At 42.4% G+C, this 16,542-nt stretch overlaps 4 protein-coding genes across 9 annotated transcripts in view; 2 read left to right on the forward strand and 2 right to left on the reverse strand.

Moving 5' to 3' along the window:
• Window positions 1–2,319, forward strand: crym (crystallin, mu). Of its 2 annotated transcripts, XM_061264582.1 has the most exons (9): window positions 1–216; window positions 517–616; window positions 659–709; window positions 779–841; window positions 914–1,015; window positions 1,599–1,782; window positions 1,852–1,973; window positions 2,051–2,135; window positions 2,209–2,319. In XM_061264582.1, the coding sequence occupies exons 1-9, from the start codon at window positions 50–52 to the stop codon at window positions 2,274–2,276; spliced, it is 942 nt and encodes a 313-aa protein (XP_061120566.1). In that variant the 5' UTR covers window positions 1–49; the 3' UTR covers window positions 2,277–2,319. The 2 variants fall into 2 exon arrangements, with proteins under 2 accessions (XP_061120566.1, XP_061120568.1); XM_061264584.1 differs by lacking the exon at window positions 914–1,015.
• On the reverse strand, window positions 2,317–5,451 carry LOC133142928 (ras-related C3 botulinum toxin substrate 1-like). The gene is made up of 6 exons (XM_061264585.1): window positions 5,171–5,451; window positions 4,613–4,684; window positions 4,414–4,531; window positions 3,651–3,713; window positions 3,406–3,565; window positions 2,317–3,337 (listed from the first exon to the last, which is right to left on the reverse strand). Exons 1-6 carry the CDS (start codon window positions 5,203–5,205, stop codon window positions 3,207–3,209), a joined length of 579 nt encoding a protein of 192 aa, XP_061120569.1. The 5' UTR covers window positions 5,206–5,451; the 3' UTR covers window positions 2,317–3,206.
• usp42 (ubiquitin specific peptidase 42) overlaps window positions 5,262–16,542 on the reverse strand; it is a 26,409-nt gene continuing 15,128 nt past the window's right edge. For both annotated transcript variants that reach the window (XR_009710303.1, XR_009710302.1), the window contains 3 exons: window positions 15,809–15,932; window positions 7,356–7,467; window positions 5,262–6,538 (listed from right to left, as the gene is read on the reverse strand). The gene's annotated coding sequence lies outside the window, so the exon portion shown is untranslated. The remainder of the gene's footprint in view (window positions 6,539–7,355; window positions 7,468–15,808; window positions 15,933–16,542) is intronic.
• The window catches only part of LOC133142926 (cytohesin-3-like), a 17,443-nt gene continuing 7,006 nt past the window's right edge, over window positions 6,106–16,542 (forward strand). Inside the window, exons 1-8 of one of the 4 annotated variants that reach the window (XM_061264579.1) lie at window positions 6,106–6,246; window positions 7,190–7,356; window positions 7,688–7,851; window positions 8,234–8,636; window positions 15,121–15,203; window positions 15,314–15,378; window positions 15,715–15,781; window positions 15,870–15,988. In XM_061264579.1, coding sequence (XP_061120563.1) covers window positions 8,618–8,636; window positions 15,121–15,203; window positions 15,314–15,378; window positions 15,715–15,781; window positions 15,870–15,988 — 353 coding nt within the window. In that variant the 5' untranslated portion in view covers window positions 6,106–6,246; window positions 7,190–7,356; window positions 7,688–7,851; window positions 8,234–8,617. The remainder of the gene's footprint in view (window positions 6,247–7,189; window positions 7,357–7,687; window positions 7,852–8,233; window positions 8,637–15,120; window positions 15,204–15,313; window positions 15,379–15,714; window positions 15,782–15,869; window positions 15,989–16,542) is intronic. The other 3 variants (XM_061264578.1, XM_061264580.1, XM_061264581.1) reach the window with 3 other exon arrangements.

The following is a 16,542-nucleotide window of genomic DNA, read 5'->3' on the forward strand; positions in this document are numbered from 1 at the left end:
TTTACCACGACTGCAAAAAAATCCCAACTCCGCAAGCAAACTCGCAGCAATGGCCGAGCTACCGGTTGTCATTTCGGAAAATGAAGTTTCTCGTCTCTTACACTACGAGGAGCTCATCCCTCGTCTGGAGGAAGCTTTGGTAAAATATTCCCGAAGGGATAGTTCGGAAGTGATTCAACCTGTAAGGTCTACTCTGAATTTGCAGAAATTTAACGGGTAAGCTTAAAGTATCCTGACTGGTGGCGCTTGCGAAACAGTTTGAGTCCATTTGTCCGCATTCTGCAGGGGACTAAACTAATACATAATTTCCCCCTAATAATCTCATTTTACTTTAAATAAGATTATCAAATTGCAATGAAATTATTGTAAATTTAGTTAACTGTAACTAAAAATGAGCTAACTGTAACTAATTAGATACAATAAATAGAAAGAATAAAAATGTGTTTCTAATGTAAAAAAAAAAAAATCACGGTACAGATGTGATTTGTGGGAAAAAAACTTTTCTCCTTTCAACAGAAACATGTGTTTGATGCCGACGTACATGGAAAACAACGGAACCTTGTGCACAAAGTTTGTGGGCGTCTACAATCGGGAGAAAGGCTGCGAACTGCCTTCAGTTAATCATTAACTGAGCAGCACCACCGTGATTTTATTAACTGTTAATGCCACGGTGGTGCTGCTGGACCCCGAGACTGGAAGCATGAAGGCCGTGAGAGGCGCTCTTCGGCGCATGTGACAGCCACACATCCGAATGTTTAACGGTCACAACAATCTGCAGGTGATGGAGGGCAACGTCATCACGTGCATGAGGACGGCCGCGGTGTCTGCAATTTCTGCTAAGGTTTGCTCTCTCCGTTTGTGTTTGGCATTGAAAGCAGCCATTCATATAGTGTGCCAAAAAAAATTTGTGCAGTTGCTAATGCCTCCCAAAGCAGAGGTGCTGGCCATATTGGGTACAGGACAACAAGCCCTGAGCCACTACACTGTCTTCACTGAGATCTTTTCATTTCATGAGGTACATAGTTTATCACACAATGTAGTAGATTTTTGTTGTTGTTGTAATTACTGTAAAAAAAAAAAAAATCCCCCACATCAGAAAAATATAAAATACATTTTTCCCCACATATTCTGTGCTGGAATGTATTGTTCACAGCAAAGTTTTTTTTTCTTCAGTAGAAATTGGTTATGCAAGTTTCATGCCCAAGGGTACCCAAGTATTTTGTTAAACAATCATGGGCATGGAAATGAGCATACGTTGATTAACATTTAAGGTATTTAACCAGCAAGTCAAATATTAACATGTCGTCAAAACAAGTTTGATCGACTAAAGTAATGGTTAAGCAAGTCCGGAAGAAATTTAACCGTTAAACCCTAAACTTGCCATAGATGGTGCTGAACACAGTACCCAAAATACATGTAATAAATAATGTGTCCAGTAAAACCCCCCTCCATCACCAGCTCCAGGTTTACTATTATTATTTTTTGGGTGCAATTTATGTAACTATGATTAGTGATGTATATTATCACAAGTTTAGAAAAACAGTATCTGTTTACTTATTTTTAAGAATGTTTACTTTAACCTTGAATTCTGTTGAAAGGTGCGAGTGTGGGGCCACAGAAAACAAGGAATGTCCAGATTTCAGAGCTCCGTCAGTGGTCCCGTTACCCTCTGCGACTCCGCTGAGGCAGCAGTGACGGGAGCTGACGTCATAGTGACCGTCACCTCAAGTTCTGAGCCGGTGCTCTTTGGACAGTGGGTCAAACCGGGAGCTCATGTGGCAGGTGAGGGGCCAAACACCAAAACACCCCCAAATTGCAAACCATAAAAAAAAAATCTTACCGGGCGGGCAGCGGTGGGAGCTTGCGACCCAAAATATCGAGAGCTGGATGACGTTCTGATGAAGGAGGCGGTGGTGTACGTTGACAGCAGGGAGGGAGCCATGGTCGAGTCTGGTGACATCATCCTCTCCGGGGTCAGCCAGTCATTTATTATAATTCACCGCTTCAAATCAATGGACTTTTGTGTTTAAAGATGATGTCATCTTTTTAGGTGGAAGTGTTTGCAGAACTCGGAGAAATCATCAGTGGAGAAAAACCTGCACTCCGAGAGAAAACAACATTATTTAAATCGCTTGGTAAATTCTACTGATACTTTGATTTCACACTTATCATACAACAAAGTGTGCATTTATTTTATTTTTTTTACAGGAATGGGAGTTGAAGATGCAGTGAGTGCCAAGCTGGTGTTTGAACAATGGAAATCAACAACCAACTAACATTGGGGTCACTTACCTATAAATGTATTCATGCATTCACTCATTTTTGAGGATTTTATTTACTTATAAAACATGAAATGATACCATAACTGTAAATCCAAGTGTGCACAATGAGGCTCCACTGAAACATGAAGCCAAGACGTCAACTTGATCATTGCTCATTTGGGCGGGGAGCAGGGTGGGGTAGTGTCGACAACGCGTTCAAAGGTTACATGCCAGCTGATGATCACATATGTAGTATGTACTGGCTCCTCATGATGCAACAGGGAGGATCTCAAGAAGAAAAAAAAAAGAGCTTGGAAAATGTTAATTGTTGGGAAAGCATCTAAGGTAAAATAAAATTCAAGTCATAAAATCTGCACTATAAACAACCGCATGAGCATTGAAAATACTGATTTTATATGAACGACTTCACTTTTGTGCTGAGCATCACGTACGGCTGTTAGAACACGAGTCATTTCTCTGGCGTCATTTCTCAGCAAGCATCTTTATCAGCAATCACGCATTGTTTTACTGCTTGCTGACTCTAAAATCAGATAGTAAACAATCAGTCCTTCGATTGCAATTGAACAATAAAAAAAGAGAATTGAAAAGTGGTCTAACCACTGCCTGAAGGTGGATTTAGGGGCGTGCTGAACCCAATTTAACAAAACATGAAAAATACTTCCTCTTCTGGAGTTAAGTCATGAAGGCCTCGGGAATTTCTAACTAAAGTAAAAATATCTTCAAAAGGTCTTACTTCATAATCCAAACATTGAATAGAAAATGACCAAGATGCTCTTGATCAAACAACAAAAAAAGAAGACTTTTTTTTAGTCTAATGAGTGTTGATAAAACAAAAAACAAACAAAGAACAATCAGGAAAGTAGGGCAACAAACTCTAATGTTGCTGGACGAGTTTGGATGGCAATCGTTTCCAGGCTCCAGCGTTTACAAAACGCTGCACTTCCTTCTTCTTTTCTTGACGGGCGGTGGGCAGAGGACCGCCCGGATGGCTTCGTCAAACACCGTTTTAAGGCCGCGCTGTGTCAAAGCTGAACACTCGAGATACTTTACAGCACCTGGGGGAGGAAAAAAAAATGAATATTTTTAAAACTGATAGGCCATGCAAATTGTGCACATCACTGACTTATTTCTTTCGCCATGGCCAAGCCCTGAGGGTAAATGATGGGCCCGAGTTTCTTCTCCTTGAGCTTCTCGATGGTGTCCTTGTCGTCCCTCAGGTCGAGCTTGGTGCCCACCAGGATGATGGGGGTGTTGGGGCAGTGGTGTCTTACCTCAGGGTACCACTGGTGAGCAAAAACAGTGAGACAATGAGCACCTTCAAAGACCTCAAAAAAAATTATTATTAAAACAAAGAGGCCGCATTCTTACCTTGGCCCGGACATTTTCAAAAGAAGCGGGGCTAACTAGTGAGAAGCAAATCAGAAAGACATCCTAAAAGTGGGGAAACAAAATAGCTTTAGACGAAAACATAGATTTCCACATTTTAAAGAAATAGAAAATGTCATTTGGTTAAATCCATGTCTTTGTCTTCCATTTAATTTGGAATTTCAACTGGGAGTGGCAATACACAAATTCAAGCATCTTTTTTTTAACCTGAAGCATTTTTGGGGGGGGGGAACAATTGGCAAATTGCTGCTTTTGCTCATGTTCTGACTCTCTCATCGTTTCCTGAAAAACTAGTTATTCGGGTCATATGCAAGTCGAGGTACAACGCTTGGCTTACATACCTTTGCAAGAGGTTAAAATTTGATTGAAGATGCAAAATGTTTAAGTGTGATAACATTGCAAAAGAAATGGAAAAATGAAGACAATCTGAAGTGAAGACGTGGGTGAATGCTTTTATTCCCCGGCATTGTAAATCTGCAGAAACTATGTGTTCACTTAAGACCTGACCCCCATTCTCTGAGGCACAGAGACAGATTTGTCGTGAGGACAAAGGCCAGTAAACAAGAGCTCCTTTCACTCCCTCCAGCTGCCTTCCAGACTGTATATAGGTACTATGGATACAAGGCTCCAAATTGCTGAGTGTGCATACTCCCGTCTGGGGCCGTGAATGACTCAAAATTGTTGGTGACGAGCTGAAGGCGTGACAGCATAGCATGCGACAAGCAAGCGCCCCGCGTCTACGTACGGTTTGTGGGTAGGACAGTGGCCTGAGTCGGTCGTAGTCCTCCTGTCCCGCAGTATCCCAAAGGCCGAGGTTTACCGGCTTACCGTCCACCATCACATTGGCGGAATAGTTGTCGAAACTGAAGGGAGGCATAGAGAAAAAAAATCATTTTGAGGGGAGGGGGTTTTGTCAATTCTCTCTGTGTTCTAGTGTGACTTACACAGTGGGGATGTACTCTCCAGGGAAAGCATTGGTAGTGTAGCTGATGAGCAGGCAGGTTTTACCCACAGCCCTAGAAAAAACAAAGTTATTTTGAATACTACAATAATACCATATTGCTCTTTGTACGAGAGGAAAAAAAAAATAGATATCAGAAATTTTGATGACGATTTTCATTTTGAAGGAGCATATCCCCAGCCCTATAGTAACTGTCCCTGGGTTCAAAGGTTGCTGGATAAGTGTGATTGCTTTATCATGAGCTATTCCCATCAACATTCAAGAATAAGCATTACACTCTATTATTGTACTATAATTAATTTCATATACGTGAAAACATTTGATTTTATGTATGAGATGTTATGACAAAGTTGGACTTGCGAGGATAAGTCAGCATGATTGCTGCGCTATCTGAAGCAACAGCTGTGGCAGCCGGTTAGCCGCTAACTGGGTCAACGTAAATAAATACACGAAAACAACATCAACAACACTTTAAACTCTCAACTGCGATCATAACTGTGTTAGAAGTTGGCGAAAAAGGATCATATAAAGTTGAACTCACCCGTCACCCACCACCACACACTTAATGGCCTGCATCGGGAGCGCTCCTTGCTTAGCTCAGTTAGCTTAGCCGGTCGAAAATCAACAAGTCCTTTAAAAAACGGTAACGTGAACGTGACAGCGCTTGAATAGAAAACAGTTGGATAATGAAAGAGATGTTTGTAATTTGGCCCACTCCCAAAGCTTACACGGCAAGACGAGATGGACAGACAAGCCAAAGTTGGAAAAGTGAAGGCAACACCCAAGGAAGAAAAAAAAACACACACACTGGAGTCGAGATTAAAAGGAAAACCAGCCGCACTTTGTGGGGAGATGAAGCCGGAGAATCCCTGCAAGGCACATCCGGTCAAACCATGACAGGCAAATGCTGCCACCTACTGCTTAGAACTGGGACTGCAGGATCGGATTCATTTTGCAAAAATACTGTATTGGATACTGTAGGCCAGATTTATTATTTTAAACCAATAACAAGAGTATAGATTACACCAATGTAGACACCGCCTGAGTAGTAAAATCGCTAAAAATAATCAAGTTCCAGTAATGGAAGCAAAAGTGAGTGATTAAAAAGGAGGCGAAAGAGCTCTGTCACCAACCCATTAGGGGGCTTGCAAAACAAAACAAATCCCAGGATGGTAAAATGATGCAAGAAGTTCACAAATTGTATATTGGGGTGCGCAGGAAGTCTGCAGTCACCTGATTTGGGGGCGGGGGGAGTCAACATTTCAAAAGCGCAATCGGGGATGCAGTACATGCCTGCAAAGCATTTCCCCCGATTCCATGAGCTCATAAAACAGATGGTTGAACCCAGCTGAGGCTGTTGCTTTGGAGGAGTAGTTTTCCTGAATAACCGATGCAAATGTGGAATACAGTACTACTCTGGAGCTAGGGTTGAACAACTCGAATTTTTTTTTTATTTGCACATGCAGATTGTTAGTCATCAAAGGGTTGGGGGGGGGTGAGTTCCCATGGAGTCACAAAGCTATGTTTATCTGATCTGATCAGAAAACGCAGCATGGTAACAATAGGCCTTGAGTCATCTCTGTGATCCGATTGGATCAGATGTAACGGAGCTGTGAGGTGAGTCACATGCTGATGCTGGATATGGTGGCAAATTTCTGGCCGTGGCAAGACTTTGAAAGCAAAACTCACCCATTTGGAAAGATGCTGCAAGCGCTTCTGCAGCGCTAGCAAAACTAAACTAGCATTAGAAGTGTAAACAAGCCCACGATAGAAACGGATGTGACCTTTATTGGAAAAACAAAAACGTACCTGTTGAGCAGAAATGTTGCCGATTCCAAAAATGACAGAGGTAGATATTCCGAAATAGTTCCAGCAAAGCTCTTGAAGCCCAGCCCGAAAAGTTCAGCGTCTTTAAAAAGAAATAAAATAAAGAAAAAACAATGAGCAGCCAGCTAAAAATAAGAACTGAAAATGTGTTTGTGATAAATAGTTGAATTTGTGGTTATTTCGATCACATGTTGTTGATTTTGCTTTTTTTGTGCGCCACATTTCCCAGAAGGCTTGTCAACAACTCTTTGCATGAAACCAAGATACGAAGATCTATTTCCAATCGCCTCGGGACTGTGTTGACAATATTTTTGAGTGCGGTTTAAATCAAACTGCAAATGTAAGAGTACCCTGCAGAGTTATGTTCCTTTCCCTTTGCATTAAATCAACACAAGAGGCTTTCGTCATCCGAATCATGGCAAACAAAATGACCGTATGGGCTTGCATGCTTCGTGTGTCCGGCCTCGCCACGCACCAACGTGGTCATCTGTAAGCACTCAGCAACTCTCCGGGTCACTTCACCCTCATCTCCCGAGATGTGTGCATGACGGATCTTAATGTGGCTGACACATACTCCCTTGCAGCACAATTTGTTATTTTCCCCTTAAAATAGGTTTTAGTGGCGGCTGGTATGGGTCAGAATTTAATCAGCAAGGAATGAATCAAAAAGTCTGACTCTCACATGGTATTTGCACATCCAAATTGATTTGCACGACATGTGCTTTGTATCTAGAATGGTGCACATTGTGAACAACACATGGATCGAGTTAGCGTTTCATTGATCGCAGGATTTTGGCACGACTGTGGGATTTGGAGAGGAACGTTCACATCCGATTTATTCTGGAGTGGAAAATATGGATGTTGGACATATGAACATGGAATAACCTACCGGTACTTACAGTAAGTGTCTCATATAAAGAAAGGAGTTGGTGGCTTCTGAGGTTGGAGCAATTACACGGTCACATGCTTCCAATGACTTGTGACTGCTTATTCTTTAGAATTTGGTGATGCCTAAAAGGGGGGGGGGGGGGGGGGGCAAGACAGAGTTTAACTGTCAGAAAGCAAATTACAAGCTCTTGATAGACCATATAGGATTAATTTAACAATCTGTGTGTTATTATAGTCTGTAGTGGATTTCTTTTTCAAATATTCTCCACAATTATAAAGGCATATGATACGAGTTAAAGCAAAACTTCCTGTGTGTCCCTGTCCAATTGAACTCGTGACTCAGTTCACTTTTCCAGGGACGATCCCTAGACCCGGCTTGCAGCTGAGAGTCCAGGAAGAGGGGTGAGGTAGAGGACTGATTGTGCCACACCACAGGGGACAATGGAAGAAAGTTTGAGGAAAGGAAGTGAAGTGACGGAGACGCCCTCATCCTGCGCCCTCTATTAGGTTGGACGTCCTGATTTTGTCATGTTTATGTCATTTGAGGGTGTGTAGCCAATATTACGGATTTTTCATCAGTGGGAGGGGAGCACACGAGCAGATGCATGGCAAAAATGTAATTTTAAGTAAGGATAAAAATACTTTTTTTTTAAATTGAACTAACTTAGATAGTGTAATTTAAATTTTACTATTTTTTGTAATTGAACTAACTTACAGATATTGTAATTATCTTTTTTATCCCCCTTCTACACCGGTAAGAAAAAAACAATACATAATTCAAATGTGTGTATTCTAACTGAACATTATTTCTGATGCACAATAGCATCCCGTCAGCTTTCTACACAATGAGGTCTCGTTCATTTAGCAGGGAATGTGTGTGTGCTTGCAGGGGCGGGGCTTGGGACGTCGAAGCGGTTGCAGCGGAGCGAATGTGAACACACTCGCAGAGGATGAATCAGAGAGAGAAGGAGGGGGAGAACAGTCTCGTCGCGTGGACACATTTCCATTTCACGCGTCCTTCCTCACAATTAAGGATCTGATTAACATTCATTTGTGGGCAGATTGCTGCCACTTTGCACTCCTTCATTCTCACCATCATCTGCTTGTATCCAGACGTCTGACAGACTCATACACACCGGCTTGTCACCGAGGAAAGAGACGGGGGGAGAGAGGGGAGAAAAAAAAATCCTAATAAGAGAAGAAAAACATAGATTTGCAGGGGTCCATCCGGACACACCTTGAGGAGGACTGCCCTGTCACCGCTTGGATCAATATGGATGAAGACAATCATGGTAAGGATGCTTTTCCTCCTTCAGCACTCGCTCTGGCATGGATGGATGCTCAATGTGTACATCCATGCGCTACTAAATTGCACCTTTATGCAAAAACAGCTACAAGTACTAGTTCCCTTTTCCTTGCTTAAGGCACTTGCTCTTTTCAAAACAAAAACATAATTTTCCATCTGTTTGAAGCCCCTGTAGCAAAGCTTGAAAGTCTCTCTCTCTCTCTCTTGCACACAATCTTGTATTTGAAGTCTGCAAACTGGGTGGAATTGATAAGATAAATGGATGGCAGCCACACAAACAAGTGCTCAGGCTCCTTTGTAGTTTGCTGATGAAATCCAGTGCCGCCGAATGTCCCTTCATAACTGATAATGCGCTAGTGGCAAAAGTGTGTCATGCAAATCACTTGCTTTCGTTACCTACACTTTTTGGAAACCAATTTAGATCATGTATTTATTTGCGATATCAGATTTAGAACTTAAAACAGCATTGCTGCATAACGTGACCGTCAGTAGAGTCATTTATGATCATCTAATATTTTCGCCCTCCTTCTGCATCTCAAATTCTCAAACAAGCTTGTTTTATAACAAATGACTTTTTCAACCACAGTGAAAACTGCAGACAAAAAAAAAATCTGAGAATTTAAAGTCTACCTAAAAATACTTGGAATTAATTTTAGAGACCAGAAGATGGCAGCAAATCCCCTTTTCCATGGGGCAAAGCGAAATGAAGCTACTCCAATCACTTCAACATAGTGCAATAGTTTTATATTAGACCTAGTTTGGGGCCCAATAACCGCAAACAGGTGAAGACTAACCGAGAATAGATTTCCCACAAATCTCAAATTGCAATCAATTTTATTTTTTTTGCCAACCGTTTGTCTTATCACACATGCAAATACATCCTCCATCAGATAATCCCACCCACCTTGAACTCAAACTGACTTGAGTCTGATAACAGTTTGCCGGTTAAACTGTGAGAGAGCTGACGGCCATTGTCATTGCCACTTCCCCATCACCCCCCCCCCCCCCCCCATACTCAATGTCGACCATGTGACGGGCTGTCAGACATGCCGTTTGTGATCAGACGGGAAACAGCCCCTGCGCCGAATGAATTATTCAGATAACTTATCATAAATGTTAAACTAACGGGGAGCGTCGCCTGATTCTCGCTCGAGTGCTAACAGGGCCACCGCCGCACACGTCACTTCGCATTGCTCACACGCGCACCTTCGCACGCGGGGCGTCGCAAGGCCGATAAGTTAGTCGCTAGCGCAGCCTGTCATCTGAGAGCAGATAGATGACAATATGTCACGACATGCCAGATTTCATTTTGTAAAAACTGGAATCCACACACTGAATGTGTGGTTTTTGGGGATCTAGTGCTGCACCTCGGAGGGAATTAGTGGCTTCGAAGGGGAAGTTGTGCGATCTTTGTTGTGGCTATAGGCGCACTGTGTGGGAGAGCTGCAGACAGTCACTTGGGGCAGCTCGCCATTGAGTGCATTTTTCAAAATTGGCTCCCACTTCAATAAACACTCCAAAATTGGTAGATTAATCGTGCTGACATCCCGATGAGTTGCAGGCGTTTGATAACAATAGCTCAAACAAAGAGAGTCAAAGGAATCCAGAACTTTCAAAACAAAACATGCAACTAATCAATTCAGTCTTGTGACGGTCGCTGATTTCACGTTAAAGTCATTTTGGCCAAAAAAATAATAATCTTGATTTCTCGTTAATGTCTGTTGTTGGCTCGGTTGAAGTGGGGGGAAAAAAAAGCTTTGCTATAAACGCATTGAGCCAGATTGAATTCACCCCATCCAAAACAAAATGTCTCCTTTGTGTGTCTGAAGATTTACAAGACAAAAATCTTTGCCTGGTTGTTGAAGGGTTTAAGATTAGATTTTCTTAAGACTGCAAATTGCATTTGACTGCCAAGATTACATTTGTGGGGCAACAGTAGAAGATTAAATATAGTGGACGTTATGGCGCATGTTGAACTCACCGATAGTAACAGCGAGTAAAATGGGAGTGAAGGGGAGCTTGTAAAAGACTTTACTATCAAGAGTGGAGAGAGGAGACTACATATGGAGCTGATTAGGAAAGAGACTGAGAAAGCTTCCCTGCATGTTCCCATCACCATGGTACTGCATTTAAATGTGTGTGTGTAGGTGGATGGGTTGGCGAGTGAGGCAACACTCAGCAAAGAGGTAGTCTCACGTGGATTTATTGCTTGTGGAAAGGAGAAGCTCTCCAAGTCTGTGCAGAGGAGAGAAGAGAAAGGCGTTGTGAAATTTACTAGAATAGTAACAAGTAGCGCGCAGGTCTCTGCAGAGGTGAGAAAGGTGTTAGTTTCCCGTCCAACTAAAGACGATATCAAAGAAATCATCACGATAGTGTTTCGAAATTGCTGGATAGGCATCGCAATAATGTCGCCGGGCGGATTATTACATTCATTCTGCTTCCTGTCCGTCACCTGACTGACAGCCTGGAGCAGGCAAGGAGAGGTGTGTGTCAGGAAATGATCGTCCAAATGTGTGTCACGTGTTTGCATGTTTGAAAACATCACTGGCTACAAGAAGAAACCTATTTTCAAATGTACATCTTAAAGCACAAAAAGACTTTTCAGTTGAGTCACCACAACAGAGATATTTGGACTGACCCAAACCCTGTCCAGATGCTAGAAGAAAAAAACCCATCAGAATGTTTCCTTCTCAGGCCGATCAAATGCTGATTATTTTGGCCTGCCAACATAGGACGGCAAAACCTCTCAGATCCTACCGTCGATTCCAACATACTGTATTATGATAGCGCTGATGCTGAGCAGATGTGTGATCGAATGAGGACATTATGGGCGGACCACCCCCGTTGTAAATACGTTCTCGGCGGGAGGTCGCCCGTCCCCAAAAACTGCGGCTTAACCCAAGCAATCAGCTTCTTTGAGCCCCATACCCTCTGTGAGGTAGTTAAAAGAAAAACTAGAAGCTCCCCAAATCTTTTCTCTCACGCAAAGAGAAGAGCTGCTGCCATGAAAGGAGATGAAATATTCAAATTTTTTGTTTGTTAAAAAACAAAACAACATACAAATAATTTTGGTGCACAATGAGGCACTCTAAAACGGTCACGCCAGTACACGATCTCAAGGAAAGATGCATTTGTGGATGACAGTATAGCTAGCTAGTTAACTGGATGTCACATTTGCACCAGATAACCACTGATGCAAATGAAAGCATTACAATTTTTATAATGTGGGGGAGGGGGGGGACTCACGCGAGACTCCATATTAATAAGCCGGTAAAACACGGCGAGTCCAAAAAGCAATATGCTTGCACGCCCCAAAATGTATTTTACATTCACTCTCAGCCATTTTCACATTCCAGCTCCTTCTGCATCATTGACAGCCTTGCAAGTCTATGAATAACTTCCACCTCCTGCATTATGATGACATGACAGCCCGTCATTTTTTTTTGCGACGTGGCGCCAGGCCCAAACATCCGAGTAGAGCACAACACCAAACGGCCTATCTGCTGCTCCACGTGCTGCTTTTTATCCTGCCGAGGCAAAGTAGGTTAGAATCGGGCAGCTGCAACATCTGCGTACAGGTCGGCCATACATCACACTTCCGCTTCTATTGGGGGTTTTGGAGGGGGGAGGGGGAGTGTGCGGGATTAGTGCCAGCTGGCCCTCCCCGTGTGTGTGTGTGTGTTCTTCGTCTGTCTGTCTATATGACCCGGGTTGTAATGTGAATGCTTATCCAGTGGGAGGCAATGAGGGGGGGGGTTAGATTAGAGGCCCACTTGTTTGCTGTACTGCCAAGCAGAGCAACAGGGATGTTTTTTTTTTTTTTTTTGAAAGCATTACAGTGCGTTAAGTCGCTAAATAAAGCCAGGGAAGCATGGCTAAATCCACTCGCAGTCACACAGCGAGCGTGGGATTCTCACTTTTTGCAAGCTCGGTGGGCTCGATAATGTGTCGCAACCTTTATTGAGCCAATGCATATATGTATATGTTGGATTTTACATTGGAAAAATCGCACAGAACACCACCCAAAAAAAAAATTGTTTTTTTAATCATTTTTTTTATAAAAGGGACTGACCAAATTAATCCACGATTTAAAAAAATATATATCAACAGTTACAAAATAAGTCAGCCAATGTTTCATTTGTCAATAGTTTAGCAATTAGCATTGCTTCCAGTCTTTCACCACTGCTACTAAAATAGTTAATTATTTTTGCTTATCACTATAGATTGCAGACATAGATGAACAAAGATAATTTTGGGGGGAGTGATTAAGTGAAACCGTGGAGTTTATAACAATCGTCACCTCGTAAAAATAATGAAAGTGAAGGTTTGGGTGTATTGATTTAAAAAAAAAAAAAAAAAGCTGTTAAAGCCAGTGGGTGGTTCAGATGGGGGACAGTTGTTTGCTTCGGGTGCACGGAGAGGCAGGGGATTTACTCCAAAAAGTAGATTTAGGGGGATTTATTTTTGAGGGGGTAGTGGGTGAGATTACAATGGGAGCCCACTTGTGTTATTGGGCACATGATGGACATTAAATCTTCTGGGCTCTCTCAAACCACTGTTACAGTGCATCTGAAAAATGAATGAAGTAATGATTGATCGCCTTGTTCAAAATTCTACACACAACAATGTATGACAGGAGAATTTGGAGGGGAAAAATATAAAGTGAGTACAGGTAGGGCTTCTTCTCTGCTTCCTAAAGAAACCCAATTAAGAAATGAGTCCTGGAAGGTCACTGATGGAAGAGTGACAATAATGGAATTGGCAGCGAACCCCCTCCACCATTGCCAAACAAGATTATCCACTGGCACAAAGATGTGAGTGCTGATTGTACTGTGGATTTTATGAGTTTGGAGAGACCAATAAGATCTAGCCTTGGAGGATAATGGTAGCAGTCGGCTAATAATAGCGATAGTCTTTTATGACATGGAGCAATGTCTACCGTTCATTAGATTTGGAATGAATCAAGATTGTAATCATGCGTGTTGTTGCTTCATTAACTCATTAGCTAATGTAGGGCCTCGGGCAAGCAGAATGCGGGATGCCCGTTTTTGATCGATATAAATAATACCCAAGGGATGCTTTTCCATATTATGTTTGGCATTTTGCTGACTTGCTGACAGCGAACAAGTTATTGGCACTTTTCATGAATTTTAATGAAGATGCAAGTGTAGTCGCAATTTAAACTTGTATCTCAACACACCACAGTACCGATATTTTGAAGTGACCCTTAACAATTCAGCGATAGTGTATCTGCGCATCTTGACTTGACCATAGGCTAGAAATGTCCGCACAAATCTGGAGGGGAAACTCCCTCTCATAAAACTATGAACAGCGTTAAAAGTTTTTCTATTATGAGTCCTTAATTGGCTTTTAATATCCTCCACACTCATAGTTGTAGAAGTGCCGGCGGTAACAACCACTAATTAACATCTTTATTCTCTGCCGCGGTGCTTTGACAGCAGATGGGGATAAAACGAAGCTTGGCCCCAAAATTAAGACGTGTTAAACGCGGTTCCCACACAGGAAATCCCACAGCTGCATCCCCCCCCCCAGTTTCCTTGACTCTAAACACAGCGCTTCAGGAATATGTACTGTCAATGAGGTCATTGAAATGTGTCGCAACTCTTCTGCTAACAAGATGTCAAAGTAAAAGTGGGATGAATGTTTTCCTCTTCGCTGAGTGACCTTGTTTTACTTATCTTGAGGGAGTAAGGAAAACTGGCGATGTTTTTTTTTTTTTGTGTGTGCCGCTTTTTGCCTAATGAAGCAAGATCAAACAATCATTGACTAGTTTTCACATTTAACAACAAGTACAGGTGCTACAAAGTTGTACACTGAAGCCTAATCTACGGTTCTTAATTTGATACAAACAGCAGAGTAATCTCGGCATGCAAGGATTAATTGAGGGAGTGATGTTATGAGCCCCGCGGCGACATTTGTGCCACGTTAGCCTAATGAAGCGAGATCAAACATACTTAATGTGTTAGTAGGATGGATGGTGATCAAGAAGTGACTCGTCCGTCCGTTCTGCTTTCTCATTTCTTTCCTGGAGCTGCGAGTTAAATCGCGGAATCCTGTGTCGTATAATCTGGATTGGTTTTATTAATAGAATTATCCCTCGGGCCGAGTGGAGAAGGAGGAGTGGGTTACTTTGAAGTGGATTAATTAAAAGCTCTTTCTCGAGTTAATTAAGACTCAAGACATCGCCTCGCGATGCTTCTCGCTCCATCTAAACGAGGTGAAACAGTCAGTCGGGCAACAGCGATAGGCAGCAGACACTTTTTTTCTTTCTTCCCATGTTTTGCTGATCATTCTCAGCTCCTCCGGGCTGCCAGATTGGATTCTCTTTTCCCTCGACTTGACGCCATCCCTCCATTTGCTGTTTGATCTTGGCGCGTTGTCGCCGCGTGTGCAGCGGAGGATGTGAACTGTGTGCAAATGAGCTGTGTTTTCTCCATCATGCGTTTTAGTTCCTGAGGATCTCTCCCTGGAGGAGAAGGATGAGCTGTGCAACATCCGGCGTAGGAAAAGAGAACTGCTGGACGACATTGAGGTGTGTGTGAAACTGTAGCAAAAAAAACCTGACGTTGCAATCTTGACCCAATTTGGGTTACTTTTGAACTACTTTGCAAACTTGTTTGCATTATTATGTCTGTCGCGCAGAGGTTGAAGTTTGAAATTGCCGAGGTCATGACAGAAATCGAGCAGCTGACGTGTGTTGGCGAGAGGTAAGAATTTAGGAGAAAATATTTTTCCTCCATGAAAGCAGACTATTTTTATGTGGAGTCAAAATAAAAACATTTGTTTTAACTTGAAGAAACGTAGATCAACATTTTTTGCCTATTCCCCAACATGTTAGCGACCAAATTGAATCACAATTAAATTTGTCGGTTTGAAATAATGTCTTATTTTTTAATTAAGGGATGGAATTGAAAAAGTTTCATTTGAAACCGTTTCATCGATAAACCGACAGATTAATTGATTATAAAATTAAACGTTAATTGCAGCCAGTATTAGAGATGCACTTGTACAGATATTTTTTTTTAACTGTCCAAATCTTCCAGTAAAACCTCCCAGAGAAACAAACAGATCGCAATGGGCAGGAAGAACTTCAACATGGACCCTAAAAAGGTACTTTTCTTCCTCGAGTGTCCTCACCTTTCCATCTTGTTCAGATGCTCTTGAAACGGTTCATGGGAGTTCACCTCCTCTCCTCCAGGGAATCCAGTTCTTACTTGAGAACGACCTCCTTCAGCACACTCCAGAAGACATTGCGCAATTCCTGTATAAAGGAGAAGGTCTCAATAAGACGGTCATTGGAGACTACCTCGGCGAACGGTGAGATGATGGTTTGAAGATTTGACCTGTGCTAGTTGACTTAATTTGGGTACCTATAGAATTACGCCAAATTAAACGCTTCAATGGCCGACAAATGGAAGTTGTTGTTCTTGGCTTGATTTTTTTTGTCTGGCTCCAGACGATTTGAACTGCGCACACATTCAAAGACAACACAACCCCCGGTCCAAATAACTCAGGAATGTTATCATTTCGAAACTTTGCTCAATAGACGAAAATATTTGGCTCGTAAAAAGACAACGGAGGCTCGTATAAGCGGGTTTCACCACAGAAACCATCAACGACCCAACAAACCAGTGTGCGGTTTGGGGTTGAGCTGTTTTTCATCAATCTGACACATGCGCCAATGCCTTGAGGGGTCCGCGGAAATGCAAAGCACAGGCCAGCTGTTTAAATTGCTTCCACACGCCTCCTCTCAGCATCTTGTGCGAATAAATTAGTAATCACGACAAGAATGCTGAGGGAAGGCCCACTTCGACACCTGTTTACCGAGTTGCATGTGGATTGGGTTTTTGTTTTTCCGACGCGGAATGCCT

Source organism: Syngnathus typhle, linkage group LG18 (assembly GCF_033458585.1).
Source record: "Syngnathus typhle isolate RoL2023-S1 ecotype Sweden linkage group LG18, RoL_Styp_1.0, whole genome shotgun sequence".
Taxonomy (NCBI): Eukaryota; Metazoa; Chordata; class Actinopteri; order Syngnathiformes; family Syngnathidae; genus Syngnathus; species Syngnathus typhle.